At 39.1% G+C, this 26,219-nt stretch overlaps 1 protein-coding gene across 6 annotated transcripts in view; it reads right to left on the bottom strand.

The window, feature by feature from the left end:
* ptprub (protein tyrosine phosphatase receptor type Ub) overlaps nt 1-26,219 on the bottom strand; it is a 531,315-nt gene that overhangs the window by 161,605 nt on the left and 343,491 nt on the right. For all 6 annotated transcript variants that reach the window (XM_061951982.1, XM_061951965.1, XM_061951958.1 and 3 more), the window contains exons 8-9: nt 6,209-6,526; nt 3,682-3,791 (exon numbers count right to left, since the gene is read on the bottom strand). In XM_061951982.1, coding sequence (XP_061807966.1) covers nt 3,682-3,791; nt 6,209-6,526 — 428 coding nt within the window. The remainder of the gene's footprint in view (nt 1-3,681; nt 3,792-6,208; nt 6,527-26,219) is intronic.

Raw genomic sequence — 26,219 nt, forward strand, 5'->3', positions numbered from 1 at the left:
TGAGGGACAACAATGGCTACATTGCAACAAATGATAACTCAAAAACCATACGTATTTTTGAGCCTGAATATAAGGAGGATGAGCTATGAGTTTTAGAAGCTGCGTGCTAAACAGATCCAGCAAGTAGCGCTATTGCTAAGTCCTAAAGAAGAAATACAAACTCTGAACATAATAAAACAATCATTTAATTGACAATGTCTGCTCTTACTATGATGCCAACTGATGGGGCGTTCATATCTTCCCGTTTAGATGAAAGATTAATCAAAATCCTCACGCAGGTTTAAAAAAAAAAGGTGATGCAAACCAGTGTCTTTTCGCGTTTTGCTCGCCATCTCCAGGTCTAAGTCGATTGACAAAGTTGACCACCTTCTCAGTTTATGGCAACAATCTTCTACTATACAAGTGAGAGACATGATTTATCATCTAGAATTAATTTTAACAACTCAGAGACGATGCAGCAGCTCACCAGCTACATAAGCTCGTTACCTCTCTGTGATTACGGCGATGCTAAAAGTAGTTCCTTATCATTAGCCGTAATAAAAGCTATATCACTAACACTTGGTCAATATCCAGATCATAAAATGTAAGTGGATTATTGTTGGCGCTTTTTGGATCTTTTTTTAAAGGGCTTTATGGATGCAATAGAGTACTCCCATTAGCTGCTTTGTTAGCCACCCCATAATTGCATGATTTTAAAAATTAGAATGAATAAAAAAAGAAAAACAGGCGCGTTCTTTATTTACATAGGGATTGCATAGGCTTTGGCCTATGCTCCCTTGTCCTGTGGTGTCCCTCAGGGTTCAATCCTGTTTTCAGTGTACATCCTGCCCATTCAACACATTTAAAAAATATATAATATATCATATCATCTTTATGCGGATGATACGCAAATCAATGTCCCTTTAAAAAAGAAAAGTGACACAAGTTTAAAATCACTTTTAAATTGTCTTGAGGACATAAAAGCATGGTTGGCGGTAAACTTTCTACACTTAAATGAGAACAAGACGGAAATTATTTTATTTGACTCAAAAGTAAAACAGGCTGCTCACCCCAGTGACCTGGACCCCCCGATGCCTTATTTAAACCAACAGTCACAAATCTTGGATTTAAGTTCGACAAAGATATCAAATTGGAGCAGCAGGTTAACTCCGTTGTACGGTCTAGATGTAAAAATGTAATCAGTTTTATCTTTTAATGACTTTGAGCGGGTAATCCATGCTTTTATTTCATCACGTTTGGACTACTGCAACTCCCTCTACGTTGGAATGAAGCAGGCCTCAATCGCTGGATTGCAGTTAGTCCAAAATGCTGCTGCTCGCTTTGTAACCGGCACTAAAAAACATGAACACATCATCCCCATTTTAGAATCCCTTCAGTGGTTCCCAGTTCATTTTAGAATTCATTTTAAAATACTGTTGTTTGTATTTAAATCTCTTAACAGATTAGGGCCACAATATATGTCAGACCTTTTGTCATGTCTGTGTGACCATGTTTTGTATTAGTCATGTTTTGTTTTGTTTAGTTATTGGACTCTTTAGTTTCTGGCTTTTCACTCCCTTGTCTTGTTTCCATGATTACCCATTAGTTTCACCTGTTCCACGTTTGGACTCATTGCGCACTCTTGTTTGTCACCATAGCAACCCATTAGTTTTCACCTGTCACGTCACGCACCTGTTTCACGTTTTGAGTCACGCACTTGTTTTTGTTAATCATGTCTGTAGTATTTAAGTTCATTGTTTTCAGTTAGTCTTTCTGGCGACATCCCGGATTCATACCCCTGTCACACTCTTACCTCTGCGCACTTCATAGTCTATGCCAAGTAAGTTTTTTTTTTGTTTATTAATGCCACAGTTAGGCAGAAACTGTGAACAATTAAACAAAAACACTATGTGCAAGTTTTGTTTTCAATAGCCTAGTTTTGTACCTCCGCCATTGTGCGCGTTTTTCGTTTGTTCCTTTTTGATATATTGTGTTAAAATAAATCATGTATTCACCTTCACGCCATGTCTGGTCCAAATCACTTGCACCTCGGGAGAACAAACCACGCCAAAGTCCCAGTCGTGACACCTTTGAAAAATGTACACCCCCACAAGGTCTCTGAGGTCAGCTGATCAGTTTCTTCTTACCGTCCCAAAAACCCGTTCAAAATCCAGAGGTGATCGTGCATTTTCTGCTGTGGCTCCAAAACTTTGGAACAATATCCCTATTGTTATTCAGACATCCCCCACTTTAATGACTTTTAAATCATGTCTTAAAACATATTTCTACTCATTGGCTTTTAAACCAGCATGAGAGTTGTGTGATTTTAGTCTATTGTATTTTCGCTGATGTATTTAATGTATTTACTCGTTTATAGTTAAATAATTTATATTACTGACTCTTCTAGTAGGTTTGTCTTAAAGTGGATTGGATTGCGAATAATAGGCAAGTTCCACTATAAAATCAGATAGACATGACTCCCAAAACATCACAGTCGGGATTATAGACTAGTGTCAACATACCACATTTTGCTTGAATGTGGAGTAGCCACAAGCAAACCAATAGTGTTTCTTTGTTGTCTATTGATGCCCACGCTCTCTAAATCAGTGTTTTTCAACCACTGTGCCGTGGCACACTAGTGTGCCGTGAGATACAGTCTGGTGTGCTGTGGGAGATTATCTAATTTCACCTATTTGGGTTAAAATATTTTTTGTAAACCAGTAATTATAGTCTGCAAATGATGTGTTGTTGTTGAGTGTCGGGGCTGTCTAGACCTCGGCAAAGTAACCGTGTAATACTCTTCCATATCAGTAGGTGGCAGCCGGTAGCTAATTGCTTTGTAGATGTAGGAAACAGCGGGAGGCAGTATGCAGGTAAAAAATGTGTCTAATGCTTAAACCAAAAATAAACAAAAGGTGAGTGTCCCTAAGAAAAGGCATTGAAGCTTAGGGAAGGCTATGCAGAACAAAACCAAAACCGAACTGGAATACAAAGTAAACAAAAACAGAATGCTGGACGACAGCAAAGACTTACTGTGGAGCAAAAACGCCGTCCACAATGTACATCCGAACATGACATGACAATCAACAATGTCCCCACAAAGAAGGATAAAAACATCTGAAATATTCTCGATTGCTAAAACTAAGTAGATGCGGGAAATATCGCTCAAAGGAAGACATGAAACTGCTACAGGAAAATACCAAAAAAAAGAGAAAAAGCCACCAAAATAGGAGTGCAAGACAAGAACTAAAACACTACACTTAGGGAAACAGCAAAAAACTCAAAATAAATCATGGCGTGATGTGATAGGTCGTGACAGTACACCTACTTTGAGACAAGAGCTAAATTGATGCATGGTTTGGTTATGGTTTAAATTCATATCCAACAATTGTGACAACGACTTTTTACTGTCAACTGAGTTTCGTTTTTTAATGATTTCTGCTCGTGGTGTGCCTCCGCATTCTCTCACAGCAAAAAATGTGCCTTGGCTCAAAAAAGGTTGAAAAACACTGCTCTAAATGACCTGATTATCAGTATTTGTAGCAATACCAATACCAAATAAAAAGCGATGAGCAAATAGAAGTGGTGTAAAAGCATTTAAAAAACTACAAAAGGATCAATAGAGGTGGATTATTTCCATGCCAAAAGAGAACACAGCAAATGTTGCAGTTGGCAGACATTGGCTTGACGAGACTCACTCACCTCATACTGGGTGATGAGGCCATTGGGCTCCAGAGGCTCCTCCCACTTGAGAAAGATCATGTCATCCAGCGGGGTGAAGGTGAGTGACTCTGGTGCTATGCCTCCTGGGACTGCAAGACATTGTCATATCGCACATTTGTCAGGGAAACTGAGCTTCTTCTGTTTACATCGGCCAAGTCACGACCACCTTGTCACGACGGCTCGGGAACAAAGCGCCGCAGCGGATAAACTGTTATTTACAGCAGGTTGACACATTTAATTAAAAGCAGCAGACAGGAAATTGTATTGTCGAGTTCCCTGTCGATACGTGTTCAGAGTTGCACTATATAATGGACATTGCTACAGTAAATGTACAGTAAAGCAATGTTGGTGGGAAAAATACAGAAAGTGGCTAATGCAAACATTTAAACAAGGTTTAGGCTTTTTATTGTTTATGACCCTATGTTGGTTTTAAATATTACTTATTTATTATTATCATTAGACTCCCACCTTGTGTTGTAATAATCATACAAATGTCATAATTCACTTATACTGTATCAATTATATATACGTCAAATTTCCTTTACTTCAGTGTAAGGTAGAAATTAGCTGATTCATGCAGGATCAGTGGATAATAACAGTCATAACACATAATTATGGTAACACTTTAGTATGGGGAACACATATTCACCATTAATTAGTTGCTTATTAACATGCAAATTAGTAACATATTGGCTCTTAATTAGTCATTATTAAGTACTTATTAATGCCTTATTCTGCATGGCCTTATTATACAACCAGTAAGTAGAGATGTCCGATAATATCGGCCTGCCGATATTATCGGCCGATAAATGCTTTAAAATGTAATATCGGAAATTATCGGTATCGGTTTTTTATTATCGGTATCGTTTTTTGTTTTTGTTTTTTTTAATTAAATCTACATAAAAAACACAAGATACACTTGCAATTAGTGCACCAACCCAAAAAATCCTCCCTCCCCCATTTACACTCATTCACACTCATTCACACAAAAGGGTTGTTTCTTTCTGTTATTAATATTCTGGTTCCTACATTATATATCAATATATATCAATACAGTCTGCAAGAGATACAGTCCGTAAGCACACATGATTGTGCGTGCTGCTGGTCCACTAATAGTACTAACCTTTAACAGTTAATTTTATTCATTTTCATTGATTACTAGTTTCTATGTAACTGTTTTTATGTTGTTTTACTTTCTTTTGTATTCAAGAAAATGTTTTTGATTTATTTATCTTATTTTATTTTATTAATATTTTAAAAAAGGACCTTATCTTTACCATACCTGGTTGTCCAAATCAGGCATAATAATGTGTTAATTCCACGATTGTATATATCAGTATCGGTTGATATCGGTATCGGTAATTAAAGCGTTGGACAATATCAAAATATCGGATATCGGCAAAAAGCCATTATCGGACATCTCTACCAGTAAGCCATTAACTAGGAGTCTTCTCTCACTTACCTCAGAAGTATTGCTTATTAGTAACCCTAACACTAACCCTAACCCTTATATGTTCCCCTAGTGCCCAAATAACTCTAAATTAAGTCTTTGTTACTTTAATAAGCAAGTAATTAATGGTGAATATATATTTTTCCCATACTAAAGTGTTACCATAATTATCATAATGATTATTACATTATTAATAGTGCATCTATAAGGGATTAACCCTCTCCCTCTCTTTAAAAACTAGTGACACCTCCGTTTCAAACTTTAATCAAGGTTCCTTGAACGCACCACAGTTATGAGCTATGTGACACAACATGAATATTAAAATGCAACTTTCTCCTACGCTGCCACAAATAGATTTATTATATGTTTACCTTGCTGCTGTCACCGCGTCCTGGTACCCAAATGTTGGCGCTTTGTGTGAATACATAAAAGTGAGCTTTGATGACATTATGACATCTGTGTTGAGTAAACGGTCAGGTGTTGCACGCTAGGTTTGCCATCATGAGGAATGAACCATTTTGCAGTTTTGCAAGGAGGTGTAGGATGTGTAACGCATTCCTAATTGGATTAAATTATTGATCTTAAAATTGTTCATCTAGCTAGTTGTTGTGGTCTTAAACAATCGCAAAGAGCGGGGATTCTCAAACTGTGGCACGCATACCACTAGTGGTACGCAGGCTCACCACTTAAATACCACTTAAATATTCAAACACAGTGTTACTGTTCAAACTGTGTGTAATGTTACAGTGGCCAAAATATTAAATATACCTCTGCCTTGTTTTTTTTATGAATGTTTAGTCCTATTATGCTATTGTATTTTAATGTTGGTCATTATGATGGTACTTGGAGAACGAAGTGTTTTCTGAGGTGGTACTTGGTGAAAAAAGTTTGAGAACCACTGGTATAGAGTGTTTATGCAGTGGGCCAACCCTGCATATAAATATAAAACCTACATAAGCACTAAATCAAAATTTGACCTATCAGTAGTATCATTTTTGAGTAAAATTTTGTTTGTTTGTTTTGTTGTCTTTTTCCCAACCTCCTCGCAGGACTTACTGTCTTCTTCAGTCTGGAAGGTGACCTCTCTGCCCTCTTTCTTGCCCTCAGGGTTGACCAGTGACAGACGGACATGGATGCCGTGGTAGGGCGGCAGATCACGCAGCGTGAAGCGTGAGCTGTTTTGCTCCACAGCTAGGCATTCCCGCACGGTCGTGTTGTGGCCGCCGCCGCCGCCCGCCATGGTGTAGCGGTAGCACAGGGACACTGAGTAGGTGTGGCAGCGTGTCACGTTGAACGCCAAGTTCTCCCACAGCAGGGACAACTGCCTGGGCTGGATGTCTGTGGCCGTGAGACCCCGCAGTGCACGCATTGGCTCTGGATGGGAGGAAAATGAAGATGAACACGAAGATAAGACTGAGTGGAGCAAACTGATGAACAAAGACCAAATCATGGGTTTTTTGCTTACAGTCGTCCGTCGCTACATCGCGCTCTGAATATTGCGGATTAAATCATGTTGAATTTACGTGTTACAGTCGCGATCAAAAGTTTACATACACTTGTAAAGAACATAATGTCATGGCTGTCTTGAGTTTCCAATAATTTCTACAACTATTATTTTTTTGTGATAGAGTGATTGGAGCACATACTTGTTGGTCACAAAAAACATTCATGAAGTTTGGTTCTTTTATGAATTTATTATGGGTCTACTGAAAATGTGACCAAATCTGCTGGCTCAAAAGTATACATACAGCAATGTTAATATTTGGTTACATGTCCCTTGGCAAGTTTCACTGCAATAAGGCGCTTTTGGTAGCCATCCACAAGCTTCTGGCAAGCTTCTGGTTTAATTTTTGACCACCCCTCTTGACAAAATTGGTGCAGTTCAGCTAAATTTGTTGGTTTTCTGACATAGACTTGTTTCTTCAGCATTGTCTACATGTTTAAGTCAGGACTTTGAGAAGGCCATTCTAAAACCTTCATTCTAGCCTAATTTAGCCATTCCTTTACCACTTTTGAAGTGTGTTTGGGGTCATTGTCGTGTTGGAATACCCAACTGCGCCCAAGACCCAATGATGATTTTAGGTTGTCCTGAAAAATTTGGAGGTAATCCTTCTTTTTCATTGTTCCATTTAAAGCACCAGTTTGATTGGCAGCAAAACAGGCCCAGAGCATAATACTACCACCACCATGCTTGACGGTGGGCATGGTGTTCCTGGAATTAAAGGCCTTACCGTTTCTCCTCCAAACATATTTGTGGTAATGTGGTCAAACAGCTCATTTTTTGTCTCATCTGACATCACATGGACAAAGATAAGACCTTCTGGAGGAAAGTTCTGTGGTCAGATGAGACAAAAATCGAGCTGTTTGGCCACAATACAGTGCTGTATTTTCTAATAGCATTAGTTGTGGCGAGCAATAAATATTCTCCAAGTATGACTCCCATTTCCAGGTTAAGGGTGATCCTTACTCAACACAACATGGCGCTACTTCAATTCAAGTTGACATTTTGGCAGAACATCTTTTTGAGGACTTCATCTTCAACTCCTGTCTCATTGATAACACCCCGCCACATGGTGAGCCTTTGACTTGAGTGATGTCAAACAACAACAGCTGGAAATAGCATCAGACATACCATCAGCAACTTAGGCTAATAACTCAGACTGCTAACGACCGACTATCAACCGCTGTCTGGCCAAAGTGGAGCTGAAAAATTCTGATGCATTTTCTCTTCGACATAAAAAAAACCCCAGCTGTGCCGTGACCCACGTGCAATGACAACGCAGACACACAATGCTCAGACGGAATGCTAACAACAAAGCAAACTATTTTAGCTGCGCGTGTCAAGTTGACCAAGTTTTTGTCGAACAACCCACACCAGTGGTTTCACACATGAAAGCCCAGTTCTAACTTAGAGCAATTATCCAGGATGTGATTAAGTATTTCCACGCCGTGGCCGTGTTGTTATGGCTGAGTGACGAACACACTAATTAAACTTGGAGGATCTACCGCTGAGTACTGTAACCTACAATATAACAGACTTAAACCACTAATGGGTGATATTTAATGTTTAGAGAGCTGTAATTATGTTGAAAAACATAACTAGTAGGTTGTACACAAGAAAAAATGATTTACTAATAATAATCTTATTCAGCGGAAATTCGTTTCTCGCTGTTACTAGGGACCGGACATGACCGTGATAGGGACAACTGTATAAGAAACAATGCACTGTAAGTCAGCTGCATGACAACTTGATTGTACGCGACCAGCAAATGATATTCAACATGTTAAGGGTGACAATGGCTTTTTTTTAGCCATAGTATATTCCTTTATTGCATTTAACCAACAAAACAATTAGATTTTTGACATTTTTTTTATTGTAAACTACTGTATTTTCTGGACTATAAGCCGCATCGGTATTTAAGCCGCACCCGCAAAATTGTAGAAGAAAAAAAATATTTTTCATAAATTAGCCGCACCGGACTATAAACCGCAGATATATGCTGGTACGTTATGAAATGACATATTTACATAGAACAATTTTGGATATACACTATATTGCCAAAAGTATTTGGCCACCTGCCTTGACTCACATATGAACTTGAAGTGCCATCCCATTCCTAACCCATAGGGTTCAATATGATGTCGGTCCACCTTTTGCAGCTATTACAGCTTCAACTCTTCTGTGAAGGCTGTTCATAAAGTTGCAGTGTGTGTTTATAGGAATTTTCTACCATTCTTCTAAAAGCGCATTGGTGAGGTCACCCACTGATGTTGGTCGAGAAGGCCTGGCTCTCAGTCTCCGTTCTAATTCATCCCAAAGGTGTTCTATCGGGTTTAGGTCAGGACTCTGTGCAGGCCAGTCAAGTTCTTCCACACCAGACTCTGTCATCCATGTCTTTATGGACCTTGCTTTGTGCACTGGTGCACAGTCATGTTGGAAGAGGAAGGGACCCGCTCCAAACTGTTCCCACAAGGTTGGGAGCATGGAATTGTCCAAAATGTTTTTGGTATCCTGGAGCATTCAAAGTTCCTTTCACTGGAAGTAAGGGGCCAAGCCCAACTCCTGAAAAACAACCCCACACCATAATTCCTCCTCCACCAAATTTCACACTCGGCACAATGCAGTCCGAAATGTACCGTTCTCCTGGCAACCTCCAAACCCAGACTCGTCCATCAGATTGCCAGATGGAAAAGCGTGATTCATCACTCCAGAGAACGCGTCTCCACTGCTTTAGAGTCCAGTGGCGACGTGCTTTACACCACTGCATCCGACGCTTTGCATTGGACTTGGTGATGTATGGCTTAGATTGAGCTGCACGGCCATGGAAACCCATTCCATGAAGCTCTCTGCGTACTGCACGTGGGCTAATCGGAAGGTCACATGAAGTTTGGAGCTCTGTAGCAACTGTCTCTGTCAGTTTATGTGGCCTACCACTTCTTGGCTGAGTTGCTGTTTTTTCCCAAACTCATCAATTTTCTTATAATAAAGCTGACAGTTGACTTTGAAATATTTAGGAGCGAGGAAATTTCACGACTGGATTTGTTGCACAGGTTGCATCCTATGACAGTTCCGCGCTGGAAATCACTGAGCTCCTGAGAGCGGCCCATTCTTTCACAAATGTTTGTAGAAACGGTCTCCATGCCGAAGTGTCTTGCTCAAGGACACAACTTGAGCAAGACACTTCACCCTTGCTCTTGATGGGTCGTGGTTAGGGCCTTGCATGGCAGCTCCCGCCATCAGTGTGTGAATGTGTGTGTGAATGGGTGAATGTGGAAATAGTGTCAGAGCGCTTTGAGTACCTTGAAGGTAGAAAAGCGCTATACAAGTATAACCCATAAGTGCTTGATTTTATACACCTGTGGCCGGGCCAAGTGATTAGGACACCTGATTCTGGTCATTTGGATGGGTGGCCAAATACTTTTGGCAATATAGTGTATTTATCTACATACCTTAATTGTTTCCAAACAGTGCCTGTGACACGACAATAAAACAGAAAAGTCATTGATGTCGTTATTCACCCTTTAGGAGATAAATAAGATGTTCTACTTTTTTTAATAAGATTCAAAATATTTATCAGGATTCTTCCTTCTTGTACTTTGTAAACACGTTCAGTTTGAACAGTTTCTTAAAGTGGATCAATTGCAAAGTGGATCATTGCTTAATCTATTCCATAATTTAGCCGTTAGCAAAGAAAAATCCATAGACTAGCTGCACTTTTGTACAAGTGGCAGGATTTAAAGTTCGGGAAAAAAGTAGAGGCCTATACAGGAGTCCGGAAAATGTGGTATGCAGATATACTGAATGTCAGTCTGTCGCCCCATCCCTGAAACTTTTCCTTCTTGTCCTCCAAGTAGCCATATTTGCAAAATGACGGTCAACTGCTGCCTGCTTGCCGCTCCCCCTTTCACAGCTCATGTCAGTTGTGCTAATTAATCGGACAATGCACAACTTGATGTTGCTCTGCAGCAAGCCCTGGCCACCATGCTGACTATTCAGTAGTGCTACTTTTTTTGCCCTGTGGTTCCTCTCCGCCATGTTTCCTCCATAAATAAATGAATAGACATAATAACTGAGCAAGGGTGCTCACTTCTGCTTGTTATTCTTTATTGCCGGGTCATTATTATGTTTTTAGAAGGAATCAATTTCATTCTGGTCATGACTGGGTTGAATTGTGCCCAACTTAAAAGAACGACAACTCTCTCTTTCATCAATATTGAAAGCAACAAAGAGCTTCTTGTAAAGGTAGGCACAGACTCCCCAGTGATCAGGAGGGCATCTCAACCAAAGCCAAGGACATCCTCACTATCAATGCAGGCATTCATCAGTTATTAACACAGTCAACAAGCAACATAATGCATTGTGGTGCTTTATCATTTTAATAAGGCCTGATGAGGAATGGGCAGGGAGGCGGGGAGTGACATTGAGGAGACATATGGGAGTCGGCAAAGGAGTTTTCATTTCCTTACTGACTAGTGCTGGGAACCTCAATAAGAGACCAGGTGCATCATTAATACACACCATACAAAAATGTCATGTAGTAAAGTCCCAGCTCTCCTTCTATATTGTTATAACCCCCCTTCATCCTTTCCTCACTTCCTATTTTGTGCATGTTCAAGCACTTATAAAACAGCAAAACAACATTATCGTACACAACAGCCCCATGCCCAATTTCATTTGCATTTATTACAGCCTGTGGTCGCAATTATTTTGAAGTAAAATGCAGTGACACTTCCAATCTACGCAGTGGGGCTCTGCAGTCACCAGCTTTCTCTTTTAATTTGCTTTCAGCCATCTCAGATAGAAATATGACCCCGTGCCTCATGCAGACTGATCCCACTAACTAGTAGACATCGGCCGCAAAAATAAAACACTCATGTTCAATTGTTGAGTGCAACTGATAAGTATTGTAGCGCAATAATTAATAGTCCTCACAGCCTGCGTCTAAATAAAGCAAGGCATTTAAATGCTGGGTGGATGAAAGCAGCACTGAACAAGCCACAGTGTGCTCATTGTGGCTTTTCTCTAAGTGGACATTCGTGCCAAGCCTGGTCTTGTCTTATTTGTCGGTGTGCCACGGGCAGCCATTCTCTGACACCACGCAGCCGCCCCAACGTAGCTGAAAGCCCGAAGCACCTTGTTGATCCTAAGAGATTGAATGTGCGATTGGGAGTGACAGGTTCTGCTTTGTTGTCCCCGCTCAATTTGTGACGTGGGACAGTACTGAGCGACCGGGGTGGGGATTTGGACTGACTGCGTCAGATGAAAAAATAAAATAAAATACATGTATGGAGGCATTTCTGCCTTGTTGTGCAAGAATGCAAAATACAGTCGGAGCTCTGTAGTTGAAAGGAAACTATTGCAATACCTCTGATTTGTATGCACTTCAAAAGAAATGTTTCCGACTGAAAGCTGATGTATTTGTCAGACACAATAAAGAATTTGCTACTTTTATAGGCACTGACCAAATTCCATCAATACTATCTGGTTTTGATTCACACAAAATCAAACGGTATCATAGTTCAATACCTTTGTTGCATGTGACGTGACATCCCAATGCAGACAAGACAACAGTTCAAACACAGTAGACATAGCCCAACTTCCTCTTGGTAATGCTGCAATTTTCAACGCCAATAAAGCAAGTACGCTCAAACATAAAGTAAGGTTTCTCTTTTCCAAAATGCGCTAAACTTGATCATTATTTTGTCATGACTTGGTCCTTGGATTTTGTTTTTCCAGAAGGCAACGGAAAGTTGGCTCGGGCGAGACGGGAATGTAAGTACATGATTTAATATTAACACTCAAAAAAAGGGAACAAACAAAAGGCGCTCACAGTGGAGGTACAAAACTTGGCTATAAACACAAAACTTGCACAAAGGCAGAAACTATGAACAATGAAACCAAAACACTAACTGTGGCATTAATAAACAAACACTTACTTGGCATGGACTAAAGGAGCAGCATGAACAATGGACATGAAATAAAGTGTCAGGAATGTGCAGAGCATAAATGTGGATGTCGCCAGAAAGACAAACTGAAAACAATGAACTTAAATACTACAGACATGATTAGTGAAAACAGGTGCGTGACTCAAAACGTGAAACAGGTGCGTGACGTGACAGGTGAAAACTAATGGTTGCTATGGTGACAAAACAAACAAAAGTGCACAAAAAGTCCAAAAACAAAACCGAACATGACTAAAACAAAACATGATCACACAGACATGACATATTTATATTTACTTTGCAATATAAATGCTCCCTATTAGCAATGTCACATGGCCATTTGAACACCTCCAAATTTGGGAATGACAACTACTGTCATCTTTAGACGACTGCCATATAACATCTTGGAATTGCAACTGCATGCAAAGTCTACTATATAATACTTGCAAATGAGACTCAGAAATATAATAGGAAAACAAAATATAGCAACTGGACAGCAACGCTATCATAATCAGCTCATTCTTACCAGCTCAATCACGGTCTGGTATGGAAACTGCACTGCTAAGGACAGGAAGGCACTCCAGCGAGTAATTAAAAATGCTCAGTACATATCAGGAGCAGATTTCCCCTCACTACAGGACATGTACTCTACCAGGGCCACCAGGAGAGCACACAACATCATAAAGGACAGTACACACCCCCAGCATAGTCTCTTCAGCCTCCTACCATCAGGCAGATGATACAGGAGCCTGAAATCCAGGGCTACGAGACTGACAAACCGTTTCTACCCACAGGCCATCAGGCTTGTGAATGCTAACTTGTGAATGTTAGCGCCCCCCCGCGCCCCCTTTTACTTTTGTCTTTTTGAACAAAAGACAGCTACCATGACCACCCCCGAACTGTGAACCATCACTGTAGACACTTTTCACCTTTGATCACTAAAGACACTTTAACTGCTGCTGTGACCAAATGTCACCTCCATATTTATACTGTTGACTATCAATCAGAATGTGCAATAATTTTATGTTACTTACTGTGCCTTGTATATACATTTTTATTTTTATCTTTTATTTTTAGCTAAGTACCGTGTGACTTGTTGAAAGGTGGACTAGCAAAGTAAGATTTTCATTGTACGGCAAACTGTCTGTTTAACTGTGCATATGACAATAAACAATCTTGAATCTTGAATCTTGAATTCTTAAATGTAAAATAGAAATATATATATATTATATTCTTAAACAATTAGTGTATTAACATACACAAAAGTACCAAAAGTGGCGCTGCTGAGTACCTACCGGGTATTGATTCCCAGGTACGGTGAATTGGTACCATATCAGTTCAAATGTTAAAAAGGTACTCATCCCTAGTTATCTGCTCAAAATTTGTCACAACTGTAAGTTTTGTCAATCACAGCTCACGCAAATGTGCATGTGCAAGTCTTCCTGATCTTGACAACGTAAGGATTTAAAAAACGGATGCTATGGTGGTTGCTCTATTCCTGTTGAACTGGTGAGTTAAATCATACACTTTTTCAAACATTACTTTTATAACAAAGTAGGGAACACAGTAGGGATGTAACGATAATCCGTAGTAATGATAAATTGCGGTGAGTATTTCCGTATTAAATCAAAATTATTGTGAAATCATGATTGATAACTGCATTTTTATAAACTGGTTAGGGCTAGCACACGAGCATGCTTGAATGCTAACATGTAAGTTGCAAACAGCTCCTTTAAACGTGCATGATTCAACCTGTCATAATAGGAGTAGGATGAGGCAGAGCTTATTTAACCCCACCTCATCTGCGTATCGTCAACTAGCAATAGTTTGTTCATTTAATCTTTTGATCGCACATGACAAGAACATGGCAGCTTCTCCGGCAGTGGCTAGCATAACATGCTAACGTAGAAGTCTATATCTTCTCAAGTGCACAACACCGGTCACAAAAGATCTAAATCACTGTCTTCTGTCCACATAAAACTGCTTGATTCTGGCTAAGTTCTACCCAGCCAATGGAAAGGAAAACAAACGGTGTTATTCCCAGCTCTGTCACCAATGAGAGAATATAATTACAAATGTATCCCCAGTGGTGTTATGGTATACAATTGTGTCTTTTGTGACAAGGGCACAGGTTCGATCCCTGGCCCAAAGATTGTGTCAGTAATAGGTTTGCTAACAGTCTCTTGAAAAAAGATTTGTCATATATTTAGGTACAAAAGTACTTGCTCCCTTTTAAGCTGTCAATGGACACACTTTGTCCTGTATTTTTTATTATACTAAAATACCGTATCAATGACAACAGCTTCATAACAGCTTGCTACAGGCTAAACCAACGGATGCCAGTGTGTCTGATCGCTTAATGAAGTCATTGCAGTTCCACTTTTCTAGCATCTGTTTATTTGTTTTGCCTTGGCTGTCACTCGGCCTCAGTTTGGCAGCAGCCAGCTGGGGTTATCTGCCTAGTTTCTGGCAATTGCACTCCAAATGGGATTTTTTTTTTTACCGCAGTGATATTTTTCTGGAAAAAAAAGAAGCAAATGGGGAAGTTTAGAGATCATTTCTGTCTGTGCTACATGTGACTATAACATCCACAAAGCACATGCTAACTAGTAGTAGGGATGTGAGTTTTGCAACAACTCATGATTTGAGTAGATTCCGATACTTGGGGTGACTCGAGTCAACACGATCCTCGATGCAAACCGATTCTCGCAATGCAACATTTATAAAACAGGTTACAAAAGCCTCTCTTGGCTGCTGACATATGAGATACAGTATATGCGCAGAGAATAAGCACGCAGATGGCCTTTTGAGAAAAAAAGTCACTCTCATCGGGGTCACGGCCCTGAAATCTTGTCAAAAGCCGCTGCTTCTGTTCTGCCCAGGACTCGAACCTGGAACTTTTTGAGTGAGAGATAAGCGCGCTTGGCAGTGAGCTAAAGCACAGGCTGTCAACATGATGTTTTTTATGTTTGACAACCGTATTGACGCATCTACGCTTACATTTTATTGTTATTTTTGATGATTTTCACTCAGATTTCTACCTACCGCCAAGTTTCAGTCGCATTTGGTGACATCACATGTCCTGTTTTGGAGCGGTTGGCATTCACAGTTAAGGGAAGGCACACCACAGTAGACTCCACCTACAAAAAGACTGTCTGAGCGATGGGTCTGGACTCACTTCTTCAGGATTGCGTGGACTTGTAAAAAGAGCTCAGCAGCGCATGCACTTTTTGTGTGGGATGAAAAGAGCACAGCTCCCTCCCCCCATTCTCACCATGTTCTACAGAGGCACTATAGCGAGCCTACTGACCAACTGCATCTCTGTCTGGACTGGAGCCTGCAGTGCCTCAGACTGGAAGTCTCTCCAGAGAGTGGTGAGGACGCCGGAAAAGATCATCAGGACTCCTCTTCCTCCTATCCAGGAGATCGCAAAAAGCCGCTGCCTGACCAGGGCTCATAAAATCTGTAGAGACTCCTCCCACCCCCACCAAGGACTGTTTTCACTGCTGGACTCTGGAAAGAGGTTCCGCAGTCTCTGTAGCAGAACCTCCAGGTTCTATAACAGCTTCTTCCCTCAGGCCATAAGACTCTTGAACGCATCATAATAATCCCCTCAATTTCCCCCAAAAACCGATTAACTTGCAGGAATATAAAGACAATATAACATACATCCATAAACATGGATGCATATGCAAAAGTGCAATACATTTATCTGTTCGGTAATCTATTTATTTATATCTGCACCTTATTGCTCTTTTATCCTGCACTACAACGAGCTAATGCAACAAAATGGTGTTCTTATCTGTACTGTAAAGTTCAAATTTGAATGACAATAAAAGAAAGTCTAAGTCTAATTATATTCAGTTTTTAGAGAATCAAATAACAGGTGTGAACACAACAAGGGATGTCCGATAATGGCTTTTTGCCGATATCCGATATTTTCCAATTTTTTAATTACCGATACCGATATCAACCAATACCGATATCAAGCGATAGATGCAGTCGTGGAATTAACACATTATTATGCCTAATTTGGACAACCAGGTATGGTGAAGATAAGGTACTTTTTAAAAAATGTATAAAATAAGATGAATAAATTAAAAACATTTTCTTGAATAAAAAAGAAAGTAAAAGAATATAAAAACAGTTACATAGAAACTAGAAATTAATGAAAATTAGTCAAATTAACTGTTAAAGGTTAGTACTATTAGTGGACCAGCAGCACGCACAATCATGTGTGCTTACGGGCTGTATCCTTTGCAGACTGTATTGATATATATTGATATATAATGTAGGAAGCAGAATATTAATAACAGAAAGAAACAACCCTTTTGTGTGAATGAGTGTAAATGGGGGAGGGAGGTTTTTTGGGTTGGTGCACTAATTGTAAGTGTATCTTGTGTTTTTTATGTTGATTTAATAAAAAAAACCAAAAAAAACGATACCGATAATTTAAAAAAACGATACCGATCATTTCCGATATTACATTTTAACGCATTTATCGAACATCTCTAAACACAACCTAAAAGTTAAAAAAAAATACAAGTAACATTGCCACTCTGGATCATGTTGGACTGGCATGGTACTGAAACTGCTGGATGAAAAAAAGGTGTTGATGAAAGCCACAAACATCTAAAGCAGTGGTTCTCAAATGGGGGTACGAGTACCCCTGGGGGTACTTGAAGGTATGCCAAGGGGTACGTGAGATTTTTTTTAAATATTGTAAAAATAGCAACAATTCAAAAATCCTTTGTAAATATAAATAAAAACCTTCTTTTTTTCCGAATAGTTCAAGAAAGACCGCTGCAAATGAGCAATATTTTGCACTGTTATTCAATTTAATAAATCAGAAACTGATGACATAGTGTTGTATTTTACTTCTTTATCTTTTTTTTTCAACCAAAAATGCTTTGCTCTGATTAGGGGGTACTTGAATTTAAAAAAAATTCACAGGGGGTACATCACTGAAAAAAGGTAGAGAACCACTGATCTAAAGGATAAAGCATTTTGTGTACGATTATCCAAAACTCCAAATTTTACAAGCTATCAGCCACATTAGAATTGAGGTTCCACTGCAGCCTAAAAGCAAAAAGACTAATTATAGTCCGCCTTCAGTGTTGGCTCCCTTGCCAGACCAAAAGCATTATGGGTGAGGGCTTTCTAGGCCAAGTTCAGTGACCCAGCACCAGGTGGAGGCCCATTACCGCGCGGTAGTTTTGGGACCACCTGCAGTACGAAAATGCTCACCTAACCCACTGTGATTTATTTGAGGGGCTTCAAGCTGGGCTTGTGCATCGTGCTGATAATTAAAGAAATGGCTCATCAAGCACACCTGGATGGTCATCAGTGGCAGGCGGAGACCGTGTTCACATTCACGGAGATTAGTTTTACAGTACCCGCCCGTGGCAGCACGGTTCCAAAAGCAAGTGTATTGGTATGGTAGAGCCAGCTCGCCAGCCTGATTGGAAGGGAGGGGAAGATTGTGCACGACCACTGCAGATTAGTCACAGTGGCGGAGCACGAGTTTTGGAGCTGTCAAACTGTGCTTTCCTCCAAAATAGCAGCACTGTCCAAATATCCCTTCTGTTCACCAGATAATTACCAGCGCGCCACAACAACTCTGCCATCAATTTCCTCATGCTTAAACTTAATCAGGCCAAGAGCAAGGGGTGAGGAGGATTGGGCGATGGAATGTGGGGTCAGCGGGAGTACTGTAGAGCAGATGGTGTCCACGGTGGAACTCTGGGGAGACTGTGATTAGTGTCTGCAGGAAGGTCAAGAAGGTGAGCTGCACCAGGTGGAGAAGTTTAGCATTGTTGCATCCCACTGTAATGTCACCGAGTGGAGCACTTCTGTACACACTGACCAGAACTGTTAATGCTGATCCAACTACGCAGGAGTGCGGAACAAGCAAGCAATCAAAGACAAGAATGCTGAGAACAGCAAAGCAATGCAAAAAATGAAAAAAAAAAAAAAGAATTTCAGAGGAGGTTGAGAAAGTTTGGCATTTCACCGAAAATCCTCAGCAACTTCTACAGCTGCCTTTTTGAGAGCAGCTTGACCAGCTGCATCAACATGTGGTACGACAGCATGACTGTGAGAGACGACAAATGTCAGTAGAGAGTAGTAAAAACTGCTGAGAAGATCACAAAGACATCACTGGCCTCCATGCAGAGCATCTATTGTGCTAACCAGAGTCCAGAGGAGAGCGGCCTCCATCATCAAAAACCCCTTCGACCTCCAACTGGGACTGCTCATACTTGTACCCTTAAACCAGAGGTACAGAAGTATAAAATACAGCACCTGCAGACTTACAAAATCTTGCATCCCCACCACCAACAGACTCATTAACAGCTGATAGGACTTCAGAATGAACGAGCACTGAATATAAAATCACCTCGCAATACTGGACCGTCCGTGTTTACATCTCAATCGCACATAAATACTTGTCAAATAATATTGTTAATATTTATCTATATTTAAAATACCCATTTGTTTTATTTTCAATATTGTGTACTTTGTATTAAATATTTAATTGCAATGTTTGCACTACCTGGTATTCTGATGACAGCAAGTTAGCATTTCCTGTACTGGGGAACATGTTTCTCACTGTGCAATCACAATAAACTTGGATTTAGGGATGGGAGATATGGCCTAAAATCTATATTGTGATATATATATATATATATATATATATATACAGCCTCCTGCTATAATGATATTAATAACAATATATTATTTGGTATGTACTGTAGATGATAATAAAACCATTTCAAAACAGCTTACAAAGGCTCCTAATCTTGCGACTGACGAACCAATCTATTGCATAATTTCTGGTTATTTCATTATTTTCTTTCTATTATTATTATTATTACTATACTGATATATACATTTGGTATGGTATGGTATGTATGGTATGGTACTATACTTGGTACCGTTACTGTGAACATTTGTATCGATTCACAAACTTTTTTTTAACCAACATTTTGGTCATCAATGTTGAGCAGGTTTAATATTTCCGATTGTCTGCACTGACCGGCTTGGAAACCAATTATCGGAACAAATTCACTCCTAATACACCTCAGACCACAAGGTGTATTGGACAATTTTTGCACAATATTCAAATTATTTTGAGTTTCACCTGTATATCATAGAACGTGCAACCATACTTGAAATTGATACCATCGCTACAAACAACTATGTGTACTCACCCATTAGTTTTTTTCTTACTTTAGTCTTAAAATACTGTGGTTGAATTTGTACTTGCAGTTTGGAAAAATAACAAGTTACTTAAATTACTGCCTGTACATTCAATAAAGGTTTTATTCATCCATCCATTTTCTACTGCTTGTCTCGTTTGGGGTCGCGGGGGGTGCTGGAGCATATCATTAATTATTCACGAAATAAATAATTAAAAAAACTAAAGTAAATAAAATTACATGCAGATTGAAATTCGGATTGTGTTGGTTCCATTTAGTTTCTTTGCTTGCTGTGAATATTTATTTTCATAATGCCAATTAATTGTTTCATTGGCTTGTGATACAAAAATGATTTCACTCCAAATATAGTTTCAATTAGTGGTTTCATAAATCAGTGGATCCATTTGCTTTATTGCTTATACATTATTCATGATATTTTTCTCTTCTTTAACATTCAGTTGATGGCTGGAAACATTTTAAATCAACTAACATGACTTCACAATACAGTAGCCGCTGAAAATAAAAGCAGGACGTAAATTGATCTAGTTAAATTCCAACTACCATATTGTTCGGAGTATAAGTCGCTCCGGAGTATAAGTCGCACCGGCTGAAAATGCATAATAAAGAAGGAAAAAAACATATATAAGTCGCATTTTTTGGGGAAATTTATTTGATAAACCCAACACCAAGAATAGACATTTGAAAGGCAATTTAAAATAAATAAAGAATAGTGAACAACAGGCTGAATAAGTGTACGTTATATGAGGCATAAATAACGTGCCTGGTATGTTAACGTAACATATTATGGTAAGAGTCATTCAAATAACTATAACATATAGAACATGCTATACGTTTACCAAACAATCTGTCACTCCTAATCGCTAAATCCCATGAAACCTTATACGTCTAGTCTCTTACGTGAATGAGCTAAATAATATTATTTGATATTTTACGGTAACGTGTTAATCATTTCACACATAAGTCGCTCCTGAGTATAAGTCGCACCCCCGGCCAAACTATGAAAAAAACTGTGACTTATAGTCCGAAAAATACGGTATATTGTATTAGTTTGGAGACTTTTTAATGGAGTTAATTCCCTTCATGCTGCATTACCCATCCTGCATAATTAAACAATGTAATGCTACAGTCATTGAAGTGTAAATGTGTCATTAAATGAGTTTAACAACTTTCACAAACATTGATACCAACGACTAAGAAGCCGTTATTGCTTCACCTTTCTCACATTCATGGCACACATTAAAATCCAACAGAGAGAATCTCACCCACATATTCCGTCACACACAGACTTCCACCACCCCTTCATCCTCCTATTTTTTTGAGGTTTTTATTAACGTCCTTACGAGCATTGTTATTTGCTGTGTTTCAGGTGTGGGGATGTGCAGGCGTTTGGATGAGCGGGGGCGCTACGAGCTCACCCATGGTTCCTGATGAATGAGGGTTGTTTTTGTCTTTGGGGACAGAAGAATAGCTTTAATATGTCATTGGAGGGGCCCGGTGAGGCTCCAGTGGAGCACAGTAGAGAGATTTGTGAGGGATGTTGTGTGGCAGGAAGAGACCGTTGGGCATAGAAAAGAGTGATGACCATGAAAGACAAGACGACTGCCTTTGGGCTGCACAAAGCTCTCTGTTTGGTGTGTCAGCGACGTACAAATATAGGCTGTGGTACTGACTGGCTGTCTTCATCTGTGTGTGTACATTGGCATTGCAGTGGCACACTATGGTAACAGTGGAACCCTGCTCAGCTGCCTGTGTGTTTCACATCTACATTGACAGATGGCATGGAGTGCGGGGGGGGGAGGGAGATGTTAGCATCCACGACTGATGGTTCATGTTGAAGAAAGCCTGACAACCCATTCAAAGCCTGACAACCCATTCATTCTAAGCAACAGAACTGACAATAAGTCATATTCAAATATACATGTAGTCGAAGAGTGGAACACATTTATCCAAGTCAGAATCTAAAACAGTTGATGCGTCAGTTTCTAAAATGGGAAACTTGTTTTTGTTAAAACAAAGTGGCTGCTATGAAATGACAACAACATACACGTCACAGGAATGCAAACAGCCCTGCAATAGAACAAGAATCCATCCTATTTTTTGAATATTTCAAATTCCATAAAAAAACATTACCAACTAGCAGGGCAGGGTATCATGGCCAGTTGCCCAAATTGATTCGTTTTCGATTCATTGGGTTTCTAAATCAATTACCGTATTTTACGAACTATAAGCCACACCGGTATAGAAGCCGCAACCATTACATTTATATATGTATATATATATATATATATATATATATATCATACTTGCCAACCTTGAGACCTCCGATTTCGGGAGGTGGGGGTGGGGTGTGTGGTCGGGGGGCGTGGTTGGGGGCGTGGTTAAGAGGGGAGGAGTATATTTACAGCTAGAATTCACCAAGTCAAGTATTTCATATATATATATATATATATATATATGTATATATATATATATATATATATATATATATAAGAAATACTTGACTTTCAGTTAATTCTAGCTATATATATATATTTATTTTATTATATATATATATATATATATATATATATATATATATATATATATATATATATATATATATATATATATATATATATATATATATATATATATATATATATATATAAAAGAAATACTTGAATTTCAGTGTTCATTTATTTACACATATAACACTCATCTACTCATTGTTGAGTTAAGGGTTGCTTTGAGACACTTGTGATTTAGGGCTATATAAATAAACATTGATTGATTGATTGATTGATTGAATTGTCCATCCTTGTTCTATTCTCTGTCACTATTTTTCTAACCATGCTGAACACCCTCTCTGATGATGCATTGCTGTGTGGCACGCACAAAAGTGCTTTCATCAAATGCGCTAGAGTCTAGAATCTTCCATCTCTCCCTAGCATGGCCCAAAACCGGTTAATCTTTGCTTCCTGAGGAAGATCTTCACTGCCAATCACTTGGCAGTCCACTACTTCTTCCCAGAGGCTATCCAGGTCCAATCGCAGCTGCGGCTTGGAACTTACAAGTGTATTTCTTCATCTTACTCGTCGTTGGCGTCGCCATGGCTGTATCTTCCTCGTTCTTCTGCTTCGTCTCCTTGTTGTGTGCGCACCTACTCAATGGCCTAGTGGTTAGAGTGTCCGCCCTGAGATCGGTAGGTTGTGAGTTCAAACCCCGGCCGAGTCATACCAAAGACTATAAAAATGGGACCCATTACCTCCCTGCTTGGCACTCAGCATCAAGGGTTGGAATTGGGGGTTAAATCACCAAAATGATTCCCGGGCGCGGCCACCGCTGCTGCCCACTGCTCCCCTCACCTCCCAGGGGGTGATCAAGGGTGATGGGTCAAATGCAGAGAATAATCTCGCCACACCTAGTGTGTGTGTGACAATCATTGGTACTTTAACTTTAACTTTAACTTTAGTTGTGCACTGCACTCTCTAAAATCCCTAGATGTTATTGTCACATATGCATGTACAGTAGATGGCAGTATTGTCCTGTTTAAGAGGGTCACAACATTGCTGTGTACGGCAGACAAACTGCTTTACGGTAGACGAAAACGTGACTGCTGTTGTTGTGTGTTGTTACCGCGCTGGGAAGACTTAAATGAAACTGCCTAACAATAAACCCACATAAGAAACCAAGAATCCGCCCTTGATCATTCTACAGTTATAACGTGATTGGGCAGGCACGCTGTTTATATTGTGGGAAAGCGGACGTGAATACAAGCTGTCCTCACTCAGGTCCGCATGAGGCCACGCCCCCTCCAGCTCCGCCTGAATTTCGGGAGATTTTCGGGAGAAAATTTGTCCTCGGAGGTTTTCGGGAGAGGCGCTGAATTTCGTGAGTCTCCCGGAAACTCCGGGAGGGTTGGCAAGTATGATATATATATATATATAAATATATATGGTTGCAACCACCGCAACCATATATATTTTTTCATATATTAGCCACAGTGTAAACCGCATATATGTGTTTTGAAATGAAATAATTACATTGGAAGATTTTGTAAATGTTTATTTACATACCTAAATAAACGGTGGCTGTAACAAGGGAATAAAACGGCTGATCGAACAAAACAGAAAAATAATTTATGTTTTCATTCATAAGATTTTTTTCTTTTTAATAACGTTCAAATTGTTTATCAGGATTCTCCTTCCGTGTACTTTGTAAACACTCTAAGGTTTGAACAGCTTCTTAAAGTGGTTCATTTTAGTACATTGTTTGATTTCTTTGCATTCCACAATTTAGCCGTTAGCGAAAAAAATCGATAGATTAGCCACACCTGTGTTTAAGCCGCAGGATTCAAAGCTTGGGGGAAAAAAAGAAGTTTATAGCCCGGGAAATACAGTAATCATGATTCAACTTCATTATTAAAAATGTCACAAATCTGACAGTTTAAAATCTCAAAAGTGCAATTTTGAAATGAGCAAGGAATCCAAGTGTACTTGTATTGCAACATTTCATTTAGGGTGTCCCAATCTGATGTTGATATTGAATATCAGTCCGATATCAATAAAAAAAAGAAAAAAAGAAACATGATATTGGCTTGCATCTAAATATATGGATAGAAGCCTATAGAAACCTTGAATAAAGGTTAAAAAAAACAAAAACAAAATAACATAGTGCATTGCATACTGTAAGGTGTGAAGGAACAATTATTCAGATGTACCATTAAAAATATAATGAAAATACTATCTCAGGGTGTGTTATAATAAATATACTGTACATTTAGGTATATATGCTCTGGTCGTGTGTATGTTTGTACATATATGTAATACTGTAAATATATAGTGATCTGTTAAACATGTATTGACTCAATGAAAATCAATGGTTGTAAATAAACTGTAGCCACAGGAAACTGGACTATATAAGTCAGGGGTAGGCATAAATAAACAACATGCTTCAGCCTACTCCTTTTGAGCAATGGGTTGCTTTGTTTCTACTTGCCTTGTTTTTTTATTTTTTCTATTTACATGTTTGATTTCAACCCAACTGCTCAAATAAACTTACTAACTAACTAGATGGGATTGTAACATTGCTTTAACACGCATCACAGGCACATGTCTGGCAAAGAATGCGTTGCCAACTGTGCGACATTGTTGTTATATTTAGCGAGAATTCAGACCCCTCTAGATTCTGTTTTATTAGAAAATAAAACAAAAACAACTAGTAACTAATCTAGTGACACTCTGGTCTTTTTGGACCCTTGTGGAGATTTTTTGCAGTACTGTGGGAAACACTACAGTCTAAAATGTATTACTGTATAACTGTGTGAATTGTAATTGATAATTCACCCCAACAGTCACCTACACCTTGTTGCTATTTCATTTCACTTTAGAAAATGTAATTTGTCCTTCAGTACAGATATTAAAGATGTCTGCTTTGGGCTTGCTATTATAGTCAGCCAGTTCTTACAAATGCTCTGTCAAATAACCGTCAAATCAATACGGTTATGCTGGCAGAAGAATGTCTGCTTTTCTGTCCTATCAGCTCCAGAATTCAGAGAATGTTGGTGATGGCTTTGCTTAGAAGATCAGTGTGTCACAGTGATTGAGTCCAAACTTGTCAATCACTTCTTCTCCTATCGAATTTTACCAGATGGTCATGACACGGTCCTTTAACTTTAGATTGCGAGAGCACTTTGCTGTTCACCCTCTTGGCTTTGATCAGTGAGAATCAATCAATATCACAATCATCCATTTTTATGACATAACTCAAAGTAGCAAAGTCTATTAGTTCAGTTTAGGTGAGGTATACAAGTTTTGTTTTACACCATTTCTGATTTGGCAGGTCATAAAAGGTTCATTATCTGTGGAAGTGTATTAAAGAGTATGCAACTCATCTCTCTAGAGTATTATTTGAAAACAACAAAATAGCGAGAAGCGTGTCAAAATATCAACTTTGTTTGGATTTCAAATAAAAAGATGATACAAATGGAGATTTGAAACTTATGTTGTGCTGTTTTAAGCAAGTTAAATGCTCCTTACAACCACTCATGTGAGAGGAGTAACTGGTGATAGTACTGTATTTTAAGTGAGTATAAGTCGCTCCGGAGTATAAGTCGCACCGGCCAAAATTGCATAATAAAAAAGGAAAAAAAACATATATAAGTCGCACTGGAGTATAAGTCGCATTTTTGGGGGAAATTTATTTGATAAAACCCCACACCAAGAATAGACATTTGAAAGGCAATTTAAAATAAATAAAGAATAGTGAACAACAGACTGAATAAGTGTATGTTATATGAGGCATAAATAACCAACTGAGAACATGCCTGGTATGTTAACGTAACATATTATGGTAAGAGTCATTCAAATACCTATAACATATAGAACATGCTATACGTTTACCAAACAATCTGTCACTCCTAATCG

The sequence above is a fragment of the Nerophis lumbriciformis genome, linkage group LG04, assembly GCF_033978685.3.
Source record: "Nerophis lumbriciformis linkage group LG04, RoL_Nlum_v2.1, whole genome shotgun sequence".
In the NCBI taxonomy this organism is placed as follows: Eukaryota; Metazoa; Chordata; class Actinopteri; order Syngnathiformes; family Syngnathidae; genus Nerophis; species Nerophis lumbriciformis.